The sequence below is a fragment of the Canis lupus genome, chromosome 22, assembly GCF_011100685.1.
Source record: "Canis lupus familiaris isolate Mischka breed German Shepherd chromosome 22, alternate assembly UU_Cfam_GSD_1.0, whole genome shotgun sequence".
In the NCBI taxonomy this organism is placed as follows: domain Eukaryota; kingdom Metazoa; phylum Chordata; class Mammalia; order Carnivora; family Canidae; genus Canis; species Canis lupus.
In genome coordinates, this window is record NC_049243.1 from 15,706,228 (window position 1) to 15,721,564 (window position 15,337).

The window sequence follows — 15,337 nt, forward strand, 5'->3', positions numbered from 1 at the left end:
GGATTTTCAATGCTTCATTTTTCTTCCTAGGGAAATTTAGCCCACTATTCTACTTTTATGTTCATTCTATTAACAAAAATCACATCCTGAAATGATAGTGATAATAAATAGTAGACTTGAAAATAGTTACCTGCTCTTTTGCCAAGGGCAAGTAATGATTTATGGCGGATAAGAAAGAGTAGAGATTTAATTTACTCTACTACCTCAGGTGGTGATAGAAGAATTTGTACATCTGTGAAAAACACAGTTCTTATTTGCATGGTAAAAATACTAAAGTCATGAAAATATATGGAAGGAAGCTCCCTGTGGGTTTATGACGGGGTTATGTGAACATTTTTCTCTCCCTCTATCATTCAGGGCTGCATGCCCTACATACAAAAATAAGATAAAACAAAAAGTTCCTGGTCTGGAGAGGTGACAAAGCACTAATGTAATTCAACAGTTTGCCTGTCTATGTTTCTTTTTAAGATTAGGAAAGCCAGGCTTACAACTTCTACAAAGATTGAAGTAGTACTATGTTCTGTACTAAAATAGAACACTCATAAGGAAAAATAATATAAACTTTTAGCTCACAATAAGACATTTAGAAAATAAACCATATTAGCATACATAGCATAGGATATGAACATGAACCTGGTCATTTCTTTTATCAATTTCTAAGGAATTTTAGAATCAATATTTTAAATTAGCAAGTTCCAAATACATTAATATTCTTAGATCTCTAAGACCAAATTTTATCACCACTACCCACCATGCCAGCCAGTCTCCATTTCAATCTCTTTGTCCTGCCTTGTTTTAGTTTATCTAACTGATTATAACCTGAAATTATCTTATATATGTGGTTGTCTGGTTGACTCTTTAGAATTACAAATTTCATTTCACCAGGGACTTTATTTATCCTTATTTACCAGCATAATCCCAGCAAATAAATACAAAAACCATTTCTTGTTAAATAAAAGTGACCTGTTAAATTCTTTTTCTATACCAATGAAGTAGAAAACAGTAGAACTTACATTTTTCATGATACAATGTTTTAAGATAGTATTTGTCAAGTATAGGAAATGCATAAAATCCAGTGTATCTGTTGAGTGTCAAAAACTGATACTTTGCATAAGAATATTTTCCGTAATTGTTAATTAGATATAATACTTTATTGACTTCTACTTCAAAAAGCCTCCAAATGTTATGAAAATTATAATTTGACAAAAGCATATTCTACATCTAATATGGAAAGGAAAAGGTGATTGCATATGTGTACTATTTTTAAATGTAAAAAAGGTAACATATTTGATACTTACATGACTAACTTAGCTATAACAGCTATATTAAGAGACTGAATATTTTGTTCTTCTCTATTAGCAATCTTCCGATGTTTAAAGGTAAACTAAAGACCCTTATTATGATTATTTGAAATAATCATTTATTGGGGTTTTAGAAGAGATATTTCACTTTGGTAAGAATATTACATGTTTAGGTGCTCTGAAATTTGGAATACATTTCTAGATTCCTTAAAATTCCATAGGCTACAGGAAAAAAAGAAATTCAAAGTTGATTTCCAAAATTTTCAAGTGTTTTCAAAAGTATCTTCCTACATGAGAGCTTTCTTTTATAATCAAAAGACTTCCTGATTAAATCTATTAAAATATTCACATGAGTATTTAAAGATCTATTTTCTTAAATTATTTATTTAATATAATTTACTCTGACTATCCTTGGAAGAACACTGTCTGGGGAAATGTCAAAATTTCTTGGCACATATGAACCTTAGCATATTAAGGTTTTGAGGGAACTTTTATCAAGCGAGAGCCCTATACTTCAGACCCAGATCCTGTTCAGGAAGATAGAGTATAAAGTTTTATAAAGTAATTCAATAGGTCAAATAAGATAAGCTCTGTGATTTACAAAAGATGCAAAAGAAAACTTTATTTAAAATAATTCATATCTCCTTTAACAATTAAGAATAGAAAAATACTGTCCTCTTGAGAATGCACACTGCTGTACCCTCTGTAGAAAACAGTATGGAGGTTCCTCAGAAAGTTAAAAATAGAACTATTCTATGATCTGATCCAGGCCTCTCACTACTGGGTAATTATCCAAAAAATGCAAAAACACTAATTCAAAGGGATACATACATACCTTTTTACTGCAGCATATTTACAATAGCCTAACTATGAAAGCAGCTCAAGGGTCCATCGACAGATGAATGGATAAAAAAGAGGTGGTGTGTGTGTATATATATAAATATATACATATATGCCATATCTATATATATATGCCATATACATACATACATATACAACGGAATATTATTTAGCCATAAGATCGGGCCATATGCAAGGACATGGATGAAGCCAGAGAGTATAATGCTAAGTGAAATTAAAGAAGCAACAACAAAAAAATGAGCAAAGGAAAGAGAAAGAGAGACAGACAGACAAATGGAGATAGGCAAACCAAGAAACTCTTCACTACAGAAAACAAACTGATGGTTACCAGAGGGGAGCGTGGTGGGGGATGGGCGAATAGGCAAGGAGGATTAAGGAGGGCACTTGTCCTGAAGAGCACTGGGTGTTGCATGGAATTGTTCAATCACATATTGGACATCTGAAACTAATATAGCACTGTGTGTTAACTATATTAGAACGAAAAGAGAACTAATGTTCTCAACACAAAATTATCTATCTGAAACCAAAATAAACCAATTATTAACCATAACTGATGGGTAAGTATTAGAATAGTTTTAGTAAATTTCAGAAATAGATCTTAGTATATGAATGATTAAGTAAGAATTACAATTAAGTGGAGCAGAATTGTATTATGAATAACTGAAGCTAGAAAAAAATTGAAAATGGATATAAAATCCCTATAAAGATGACTTTCTAAACTTAAAGATGAGAACAATCATGAAAGCAATAATTATAATAAAACATTTTTATATTTCAAGATATAAAAATACATAGTCAAGGTGAGAAAATAAAGTTAAAAGGTAAATATTGATGTTTAATGGGCTAAAATGTGTAAGTTAATAAAAAAAAGATTAAGACAACACAATGCACAAAGAAGAAAATATAAATGGACTAATAAACACTTGAAAAAATGTCCAACTTCATTAGTACTCAAAGGCAAATTAAGATAAAGCAACTTTCTAGTTTATTAACAAAAATCTTTAAAAATGAGAATATTCAACCAAAGCATGTTCATAAACCAATATGCAAAGTTGGTGAAATTAGAATAATATTTTTGCAAATCAATTTGACAACATGCATCAAAAAGTCTTAAAACTACTCTTTTCTAATAATAATTACAAATATGTCAACCATTTATGCAGAAGCGTATCACACTGAAAAGATGGAAATAACTATTGTTCTGTGATCTCATTATGAGTAATGCAATTAAATATGGCATATCTAGAGAAGGCAATGACACAGGTCTTGCAAATTACAAATTAAGAATCACAATAATAACAGGAAACATTCAGAAAGGTCAGGAGATAGTGCATATTCACTATCATGGCTATTATTAAAAGGTAGAAAAATTTAAAACTGAAAGAAAGATGTGTCAAAATATTACAAGTTACTTGTTTGGATAAGAGGATTATTGGTAATGGTCCTTTGATCTACTTTTTTTTTTTTTAAGATTTTATTTATTTGACAGAGTGCGAGCAAGCACAAGTAGGCAGAGAGGCAGGCAGAGGGAGAGAAAGAAGCAAGCTCCCCACTGAGCAGAGAGCCCCATGTGGGGCTCCATCCCAGGATTCTGGGACCATGACCTGAGCCAAAGGCAGAGGCTTAACTGACTGAACCACCCAAGAGCCTCTGATCAACTACTTTTTAGGTTTTTTCTGTAACATAACAGTATTGTTTTAAATTGGAAAAATCAAATGAACTTATTCTTACAAACAAAATGCCTTCAGGAGAAATGTAAATTTAAACAAACACATTATTGAGATTACATTGGATCTAACATTTTGTTAAAATTTTTGTTTCCTATCAGGTTTTAACTTTCCAGGTTGATAGAACACAGAATTGCTGAGCGGCTCTGTATGACAGACCAGAGGGTCTGGGCAAAACCCACAAACAAAACAGCCCACGTGCTATCAAGTAACTCATCCAGATGATTCTTTGGCCAATACTAAATGAATTAATGTTCAAATAAAAGAATGTTTGGTAAATTAGGCAGCAGTCAATTATTTTAAAACGATTTCCAGGAACATATTTTAAAAATCAATGTTAAACCTTTCTGATCTCTATTTTAGTTAACACTTTTCCTGAATTTCAAGTGTACTCTTCTAAACAAGAACCCGTGCTTAGATGATTATTTTTTTATTCCTGGAAGAAACATGTGTGATACATTAAGGTACTCAGTTTGCTTTATTAAAGATAAAATATGCCTCTAAAAGTGAAAGTAAAAAAGGCAAAGAAGGCATCTCTGTCTACCCCTGGGGGAACGTTAGGTGAATTTGCAGCCCTGAGTTGTAAACTATGGTAATTTAGCAGTGAAGTTGATGGATTTTAATTAAAGCCTTCTGCAATCCTTAGTGGCTTAGAGGTGGAAGAGCCAGAATTTTGAGGGAGTGAAAATGTAACTACAATTTACTTAATTCTTGCTTCTAAATTAGGTGGTGTCTTTAAGCTTTGGAATATATACATACATATCTTCGTAAAATTGTAATTTTTCTATTTTTTTCTTTTAATTTTTTTCCAAGAGCTTTTTATTAAAGAAAATTTCAAAATATATAAAATGTAGAGAATGGCATAGTGAACATACCCTTTCCTCCAAGCACCATCACTCAAGTTCAGCAATTATTATTTATAGCCAATTTTGTTTCATCTACACAACTGCCTATTTTCCTGGTCATGCTAGACTATGTTGATTGAAATCCCCGACATATTTTTGCCTGTAATATTTCAGGGTAAGTTTCTTTAAGATACTTTAAAATATATTCATGGCAACATTGTCATGTCTAAAGGGGAAAAAAAAGTATTCAAATTTTTCAGACTGCCTTTGTCTACGTTCATTTGGATTAGAATATACGTAAGTTCCGGGACACCTGGGTGGCTCAGCAGTTGAGCGTCTGCCTTTTCAGCTCAGGGCATGGTCCTGGTGTTCCAGGATCTAGTCCCACATTGGGCTCCCTGCATGGAGCCTGCTTCTCCCTCTGCCTATGTCTCTGTCTCTCTCTGTGTTTCTCATGAATAAACAAAATCTTAAAAAAAAAAAAAAAAGAATATACGTAAGTTCCATTTATTGCAATTGGTTAAGTCTCTTCATATTCTTTCAATCAATACATTTCCCCTTCATCACTTTTTCCCTCCTTTAGAATATTTTGTTGAAAAAAACAAGGTACCTATCCAACAGAATTTCCCAGTTTTCTACAGTCATTAATTTACTGATTGACATAAACTATTACAGATTGGTTATTGAAGTAGCAGTCAAAACAGTGCAAATATATTGCTGCTACAAGAATAGACCAGGAGACCAACATTACCTACAACCAATGACCAGTTAGAATAAAAGCACTTGGTAGTAAACTAAAGGGGGAGAGCCATTAATAAAAGAAAAAGTTCATGGTTTAACTATACAAATAAATTTTCATATCTTCTTTTTTTCACAAAACTTTATTAAACTGCTAATCAACAGTACATATAGCAAATCTGACAGTACTCACCAGTCTTCATTTCTAACAAGCGCTTTTTCTTTTGTTGGCGTTCAAGTCTTTCTTTCTCTGCCAATTCTTTGGCTATTTGGGCACGTTTTTCCCTTTCCTCTGCTTCTCTTTTTTTGATGTTCTCCTTTCTTGCTTGCTGTTACAAACAAATTTAGGAAAATGATCGATTTCAACCACATTGATTCCATGAAGAAAATGAAAAATTATTAATCTGTAGAACTATGATTAAATATCTTTTAGATAATGGTTACTTCTAATATTAGTAACAGTCTTTTAAAAGATTAGCACAGGAACCCTTGTTAAATATGGATCTATAAATACAACTTATGTTTAAAGCACCTGCATCCTAGTGGAATCAACTAAGGGAGACAGAAACTAAAAATAAAAAAGCATTTAATTTACAAATCAAAACTGTTCCCTATATATATATTTCCAAAAGAGGGTCTAGCAAATGTATTAGAGCCTTCCATACATCCTCTGCTAGGCAAATCACTGAGTATCAGAAAAGCAAAGAAATGATAGCAAAGAGCTGAAATTTTGCAATGATTGTTTCCTATTACAGTCCATCATTTAACAATTCCTCTCACATGAAGACAAGTGTCATAGGATGACTAGAATATTCAGCATTTCAAAGCCAGACCTCTGACTTTTCCTCAAAACCAGTAATATGGGAACTATAGGGTCTTGATAGATATGCGATTTAATTCCTCCTTTGTAAGTTTTATACCAATCAAGAAGCACCTCTCACATGGCATTAATGGGAATTGACAGCCAGACAAGGATTTTTCTATGAGCCAACAAACAGCATAGCACATATTACAATCTCCTATAAAGACCATGTTCTCAGTATGAAGGAATGCAAACAGACGACCTAATTGCTTGTTTATCACTAATAATATTAAATAGAAAAGTGCATAACTAAACTTTAACAAGTAGGTGGCTTATGTAATTTTGGGGGGGAACTTTCTCTACTGTCATAGTCTTGTTTTTGTTAACCCTGGAGAGAGTGAATGGTCTTCATTAGAAATCAAATAGCGGGCAGCCCAGGTGGCTCAGCAGTTTAGCACCGCCTTCAGCCCAGGGTGTGACCCTGGAGACCCAGGATCGGGAGAGTCCCGCATCGGGCTCCCTGCATGGAGCCTGCTTCTTCTCTGCCTGTGTCCCTACCTTTCTCTGTCTCTCATGAATAAATAAAATCTTTAAAAAAATGAAAAAAAAAAAAAAAAAGAAAAAGAAATCAAATAGCAAAATTGAATTGACCAAACCAATGAGAAGTACATGGGAAAAAAGGAGGAACAAAAAGCCTAAAGTAGAAGCAATATTAATTAATCCATCCATCCATTCGTGCAATAAATACTGAGACACTGAATAGTATTATTCTAAGCATTTAACATATATATGCATGTGTGTGTATATATATATACACACATATATGACTTATATATGTATTTATGTATATATAGTTCTAAAACAAGTTTATATTCTGCATGACAGGGTGGGCCAGAAGGCAAAGACAGATGATAAATAAAAAGTTTGATAAACATTGTACCATGAAAAAAAGAAGTGGTGTGATAGACACTTGGGTAGTTACTTTACATTAAGGCTGTCAGATAAGGCCTCACTCACTGATTGATTTGAGCTGAATCTTCAATGTCAAAAAAGCTAACTCGGTGATAATCTGGAGGAAGAACAAACACAAAGGCTGTTGGTGAGTTTGAGAGAGAGAGGTGGCCAGTATGGTGATATAAAGTGAAGTCAGGAGATATGCTGAAGCCTGTTCACTTAGGGTCTTCCAACCAAGATCAGGAGGTTGGATTTTCTTTTAAGGGACCTAGAAAACAATCAGATTTTCGAGCGAGTGTACAAGACCAAGCACTCTAAGACATAGTGCTAATTAAGCACTTATGTTTCAAACTATCTTTTTAAAGATACTTATATTATGAAAAGTCTTGGAAGACAGAGGTAGAGTCTCCCTCTTAAGCAAATGGATTTGTCCTCCGGCCAATATGTAAACCGGGGCAAAGGTCGGGCAGTCATTACCTCTTAAAAAAGATTAGGTTCAAGATTTCACTCCAGTTAATTCAAACCAGTGGGCATGTAGGTATTAAATCTGGCCTTCTTCACATTGTCCTGTAGGAATTTAGACTTAGGAATCTACAAAACAGTTTACTCTGGCTAGTGCTATTGCTGTAATAAATTCTTTGACTCCACAGTCTTGTGTCTTCTGCCAACATCCATGAAATGATGGCAGGCTAATAAGTAATAAGGTAAATACTCCTACTTCTCACAGTTCACAACATATATTAACACTATTACTGCTAAGCTACGAAATACCAACTGCAGTAATAGGTGCTTTCCTATGCAATCTTCCCAATCCTCTAAATGGATTCTGCAATCTCCATTTGGCATGGAATGGTTCAATAGTTGCTCACTATAATGAGTGCAGGAAGAGGCAGAGGCAAGACGGGAAAGCTACCTGTAGTGTACATTCTTTCCACTATGTTGCTTCATACATATGAGGCCGTATGTTAAGCACCAACTATAAGACAATGACTATTATAAAAATCAACATAAGGAAAGTAGGAGAAGGCAGCCTAAAAGTAGAAAACAAGTGTGGTTTCAAAGACAAGTTGTGTATACGTATGTGTGTGTGTGTGCATGCGCATGAGTACCCGCACGTGTATAGGTAAGGGGGTTGGGGAAGACTGCATTGTGGTGGAGAAAAAGATGGGCAAAAATTCAGAAATCAAAACTCTATTTCTTGCTTGAGGGAAATGAATACGAGAAACCTGCACGAGATTTAAAAAAATCATGTAGCTTATTTATGAAACTTATTAAAGTAAAAAATTTTCTGATGTAAATTGTCTGCTTTAATGACTGGATGCATTTCAATGAGAACATTTAATAGACAACCTATTACCAGACATAATTGCCACACCCTTTTAGTATTCCACTGGGCAATAAAAAATCAAAATTACTTCCTAGGACCTATAAAAATAATGTTTACATTTAAGGGATAAGGTCTGAAGTAGTTCTTAGAGCTATTTTGTTTTATGGAAAATGCACTATTGATTTTCATTTAAAAGCCAATCTCATTTAAGACATATCTTATTCTGACATTATAACTACTAGAAGAATTTTAGCTGGAAAAATACCAACAGACAGCATAGAAATAGGTATTTAGTCTGAAACTAATATCCCAGTTCAAACAGTAATTGGGAATTTTCTTTTATTCTAAATGTTGAGAAGCAAAAGTAGCCGAAAACAGAAAAGATGAACAGTTAGAGAACCACATTATTCCAGATACAATTGCCTCTTAGTTACTTCAATTCTCAATTCAAAGCTAGAAAGAAAAGTTAAAGATGAGCTGTTCATAAAGATAGCTGTAAGGCATTGATTTTCTTCATCCTCTTAATTTTTTTTTATTTTTAGTATAGTTCACACAAAATGTTACATTAGTTTCAAGTGTAGGACTTAGTGATTTGACAAGTTTATATACATTATGCTACATTTACCTTATTCTTGACCTGGTTTTCTATTTAGTTAATTGGCAAATAAATTGTACTGCTACTAACTACTTTCAGCTATGCAAAGCCAAAAAACTTTCTCTGGGTGCTTGCAGAATGTCCCAGAGATAGATAGCCTGGCACATGCTCCTGTCTAAAAGATGTGTGGGCAATGACCACAGAGGGTTTTAAAACTTCAGTCACATTTTGACTGTTCATTTCAAAGTCATAATCAATAATTTACCTGAGCTCCTAAGGCTCACATGCATTTTATCCTAACAGCAGACTCTAAAATATCACTATAAAAATACATAGGTATGTTAACAAATAAGTGTATACAAAAATACAGATAGCTATGTCAAATATGTATACATATTTGTGTGTATATTCTGAAAGAAAATGAGCTCACAATTATTTCCCGCCTATAATCTGTTTTCTGCATAACAAGAACTTTGCCACGAGTTTAAATATACATTACAGCATCATACATTTTGTCCCAGAGAAACCGAAATGACCCAAACCCAGTGAATTTCAATGAGCACATGCATGCGTATGTATGTGTGTGTGTAGACTTTAGAACAGTCTAGGAGAGCGTAATCCTCCATAAGTTGTGGCTCCTCTTTTTTTTTTTTTAAGATTTTATTTATTTATTCATGAGAGACACAGATAGAAAGAGAGAGGCAGAGGCAGAGGGAGAAGCAGGCGCCATGCAGGGAGCCCGATGTGGGACTCGATCCCGGGTCTCTGGGATCACGCTCTGGGCTGAAGGCGGCGCTAAACCGTTGAGCCACCTAGACTGCCCTGTGGCTCCTCTCCTAAACACTAGCTTTGAGTTTTGTTCTTTAATTCATCATCTTTATTATAAACTTCTGTGACTTGCTTTTTCCACTCAACATTGTATTTCTAAGACTTAGTCACATTTTAATGTATATATAGCACCTCTCTTTCACTGCTTATAATATTGTCATTTTATTATTTACTCACCTATCAATCAGTGGGACTTAAACTGCTTTGGATTTTTGGCTATGATAAACAATGCAGATACAACATTTTTGCACAGGTCTCCCTTGCCTATGTGTAAGGGTTTTTTAATGGTAGGTCCCATTAGTTGGTTCTTTAATCTGTTTAGAAATGCTTGACAGTTTCTTTAAGTGAAAGAGAACAGAACATTTTAGAATGTGACACAAGCAGTAATGATAAATATTCTTTGTTGATGCTTTTTGTTTTTGTTCTTAGGAGTGCTGGATCCCCTTATAAAATATTTGACAATGTGGGCTATGATTGACATAGTTTGAAGGCCACTGCTTTCCTGCGTAAGAGTGGAGTGAGTGATGAATAAGGGAAGTTCCTCTTCTATCTTACTAGATGATGTCAAAGTGTTTCCAAAGTGGTTGTGCTGAAACATAGACCTATCATCAGTGCATAATCATAGTCTCCATATCAACCAAATTCTTAGCATCAGTCTTCTATTTGGCAGGCTTATAATGGTATCACATGGTGCTTTTAGCTTGCATTTCTGTGGTTGCTCATTAAGTTGCTTCTCACATGTTTATAAAACATTTGTTATTACCTACTCTGTAAAATGCCCATCATATCTTTTATTCACTCTTCCATTAGGTTATCATTTTCTTAATTTGCAATTCTTTATATATTTTGGATACTGATCTTTTATTGGTTTATTTTATAAATATATTTTGGATTTTAACTGTCAAATTTCATCTAATTATGTAGTCTTTCAGTAAACAGAAGTTCTCAAATGTAGTCAAAAATATCTCTTCTTAATGCTAGCACCTTTTATAGCTTATTTAGGAGATCTTTCTCTACTTCAAAGACAAAGAGATTCTTCTCTACTTTCTTCTTAAGTTTAAATGATGCTACTCACGTTTTAGTACCTACTTTATCTGGAATCAATGTTTTTGAATGGTAGGAGGTGGGGACCTTATTTACTTTTATCCATGGAAAAAAAGAGTTGAACCATAACTCTTCACAACTAACCTATCCTTTGCCCACTGATTGGCAAAGCCATCTCTTCTGGATGTGGAGTGGCCATTTTTGTGGTGGTGTTATTTGGGAACCGTTCTAGTTTACTTGGTCACTGTAGCTATGTTTTTGCATCAGTAACTCTTTCCTCAGTGCTTATACAGATTTTTCTTCTTTAGAATTGGCTTGTCTATTTTTACTATCTTCTGTAACTGTAATTATAATCCTTGATATGCACTCAATATTTCGTCTTGATTAATCTTTTCAGAAATATATCTAATTGTCTTTTCAAAATGACAATTCAGCTTTTAAAAAATTCTCTCTTTTCTCCTTCATTCCTTTATTTTCCTATTTCTTTCTAGGATTATACAATTCCTTTTTAACTTGTGAGATCAGATGCTTACTTTAATTTTCAATCATTCTGATTCTTTAACATATGCACTTAGGGTGTAAATTTCCTTATACCACCATTACTGCATCCCATAAATTCTGGAGTATTTTCAGTATTGTTCAGGTCTAATTTTTCTCTATAATACTTCCTTAATAGGAGTTATTTCATGTAATTTTAGAGTTTTCAAAGGAGGTTTTAAAATTTCATCTTTTTAAAAAAATTTATCTCTAACTTCATATTATTGTAGTTATCAAACAAAGCTGCAGCTTAGAAATTTATCAAGATTTCACTTATGGTCTTCTAGTACATGATTACTTTGATAAAAGTACCACTTGTGATTGAGAAGTGTACTTTCTAATTGTTAAGTTGGATTCTCTCTTTATTAATCAAATCAACTCTATTAATTGCATCGTTTAAGGCTCCCATATCTTTAAGGACATATCAACTAGAGAACTTTGTTGAAGTTTCCCAATATGATGATAAATCTGTCAACCTATTTCTAGAAATTATAAATTTTTACATGTTTTGGTGCCATATTATGCTCATGCCAATTTTTGAATTGTATGTTTCTGATGAATTAAGCTTTCTATCATTAAGTAATGTTCCCTTAAGTCTATTTTTTCTGTTATCAACATTAGTTTCCTTTTTCCTTTAATATCATATTCATTAACTGTTCTTTTAAACTTTTCCATGTATTTGGGTTACAGGTAGGTCTCAAATAGCATTAAGGCTAGGTCTGTTTATCTAATATTAGTCTTAAAAAATTTTACTGTGATTTATAAAATATGTTTTTAACACCTTCTATTAATCCTTTTATTTGTCCTCCTTTATCTATGTACCTTATTATTTTCTTTGCATGTCTTTCTTGGTCCATTTTTCCCCTTGTGGTTTGGAATGTATACTAGATATCCTTTTACTGGTTATCCTTGTAATTTTATCACATAAATTAATTTAACAAGACCTGAAAGTTCACGGATAGCTTTATCTCCCTTCCTCTCCTTTGAACAATACAGAAAAGATGCAACACCTGCACTGCAAACACCTGGTTCAGTTTATTTCACAATCTTGTGCAGTAGTTAAGCTCTATACCTCCTTTTCTACAAAACAAGTTAGACATTATTTTACTGTATACTTTCTTTATATTTAGTTTCATAGTAGGCATGCCTTCTAGTCTCTATTTTTTTTCTGAAGAAAAAAAGTGTTGCTTCTTTAAATACATCCTTTAGGGCAGGAGTTGGCAAACTATATTTGTGGCTTGGTCAGCAATTTTTGTAAATAGTTATACTGGACAAAGCTACATCCACTCATTTACATACTGCCTATAACTGCTTTTGCACTGCTACTGCAGAGCTGAGTAGTTGTTAACATCTGGTTTGCAAATATTAACTATCTGGCCTATTAACTGGTTAGTCAAACCCTGCTTTGGGAGATTCTTTAACAGAGAAAGGTTCATGGAAAACAATACTTTGCCTCGAAGATTTCCCCAATTTTCTCACAAGACAGCCATGTTTTAAAATAACTTGTTGTATTGTGGTGGGATTGATCTTTGAGTGTCTATTATATTGTGAGGAAATTCTCAAAAGTGTGTTCTTATAGAAGGTTGACCGACACCTAGATCTTTATTTCTTAAATACTTTTGAATAATGTGGCAATTCTTATACACTATATATATTTCTGTGTGTTTTAGGATCCAAAAGTAAACAATTTGACATTGAAAGACCATAAAGTGCTGGGCAGTCATTCAAATAAGTTTGTTGACTGGACAATCAAGGATATCATCAACAAAATAGTAAGTATAACTTTACTACTTTCAGAAATATATTTTAAAAATCTGTTTATTATTTCTTATTAGAAAGGCAGTTACATGGTTAGGAGGAAGAAATCTAAAGTCTTGTGTCTCAGTTTCTTCTTTTGTAAAATGGGCAAAATAACACCTACTTTATGGTGATATAAGAATTAAGTGCCTGGCACAGAGTAAAACTTCTATAAATGTAGCAATTATGATTAGCAGTAATAGTAGTAATTAGTAGTAATATTACTAATTCATATTACTTCTGTTACTATATCATTAAGTGAAATGCCCCACACAATTATTTATCTAGCAACAATTTAAGCAAGAGCCATTTTCTAGCTTGCATCGATTATATATGCTTCTATCAAGCATATAGGGGAGTATCAATTTTCATAGTCCCTATGAGCCTATAAGTGTTTTCCATTCAGAAGTGTTGGGATATGACTGTATGCTGACTCGATGGAAGTTCCTCCAAAGCATTATATCTGACTCAGCAGGATTACTTGACAGGTAAGGTAGAGGTGAATTAAATATGAAAGACAAGATACACTCTTGACCACAAGTCTAGCTATTTACCACTAAATTTTACATATTTTTAATACTTCTAAATCTATAGAAGTAAAATCAGAGATTTTACTCTGAAGAAGGGTTTAGTTCCCTGTTTCCCCTGAAAGTACTGCTTGGTTTTGAAATTAGGCATTCTTGACAAATTAACTTAAAACTTTGCCCAATGACACAATTCAGTTTTTTCCCTCAAAAGAAAAATTTAAAAAATCAATGTGCACATTGCCTCTTTCCAAAAAAAGCTTTATAGTCTATATTCCAAATATATCTTTTGTCAAAAAATCAGTCTTATAAGAGAAAAACTGTAACATAAAAATAAGGATATAAAACACAAGTGGACTTCCACAGATGTCAACTTTTTGATCATACCTCATCTTCATTTCTGACTCTTAGCTCACTTTTTTTAAAATTTTTTTTTTAAGATTTTACTTAATTATTCATGAGAGACACACAGAGAGAGGCAGAGACAGAGGCAGAGGGAGAAGCAGGCTCCCTGCAGGGAGCCCAATGCGGGGGGCGGGGGGGGGGGGGGGCGACGACGACGGGGGACTTGATCCTGGAATCGCGGGATCACGCCCTGAGCCAAAGGCGGATGCTCAACTGCTGAGCCACCCAGGCGTCCCTTAGCTCATTTGAATAACTTTGTCTACTCAACATTTTCAGCATATGATAATATTCTACATATTTCTGTAACTTTGAAAACTACTGGAGATCTTATATGAAGAAAAACATTGAAATGCTTATAAATGTCTTCTTGTTCAGAGTTATATTTCTTTCAACATTAATGAATATTTAAACTATGGAAACCAGGGATCTCTTCAGTTTCCACTAGGCTCAAAATCTTCTTTTCTTATTTAATTTTTATATCAGATCCCTAAAATAAGATTAGACAAACTGAATTTAAATCTGTGTGCTTCCCAGAGGGATGAATATCAGGTACTATGAAAACACAGGCTAATTTTCTCAGAGTAAACAACCAAGGAAGAGTCCAAGACACTCCCATTAAATGCTTTTTTTTTTTTAGGAGTTTACTCAATTTTGAGAACAGGCAATGTCCAAATATACTAAATGACTGCTTTCTAGAAATTCTTGATGACTACATTTTTCAGGAAGAAATGGAAGACATTTTAACTAAGAAAATCTTAAATATGTATCCCTATTATTCCTATACTGAAACATGAAAGAAAGTAAGTTTTCTTATAATTAGGGCAGTCTGGGTGGCTCAGAGGTTTAGCACTGCCTTTGGCCCATGGGATGATCCTGGACACCCGGGATCCAGTCCTACGTCGGGCTCCCTGCATGGAGCCTGCTTCTCCCTCTGCCTGCCTTTCTCTCTCTCTCCTCTCTGTATTTCTCATGAATAAATAAGTAAAATTTTTAAAAAGTTTTCTTATAATACCATTCACAAAAATCTTTAAGAATATAAAAGGTATGTGACC

The 15,337-nt window shown here is 33.6% G+C and overlaps 1 protein-coding gene across 18 annotated transcripts in view; it reads right to left on the reverse strand.

Annotated features, from left to right (window-relative positions):
* The window catches only part of DIAPH3 (diaphanous related formin 3), a 508,102-nt gene that overhangs the window by 158,610 nt on the left and 334,155 nt on the right, over window positions 1-15,337 (reverse strand). For 15 of the 18 annotated variants that reach the window (XR_005376327.1, XR_005376326.1, XR_005376328.1 and 12 more), the window contains one exon: window positions 5,666-5,801. Coding sequence is in view for 12 of the 18 variants with exons in the window: in XM_038569687.1 (XP_038425615.1) it covers window positions 5,666-5,801 (136 nt within the window). In the remaining 6 variants the exon portion in view is untranslated. Of the gene's footprint in view, window positions 1-5,664; window positions 5,802-15,337 lie in introns of those variants that run through there. The other 3 variants (XM_038569693.1, XM_038569692.1, XR_005376329.1) reach the window with 2 other exon arrangements.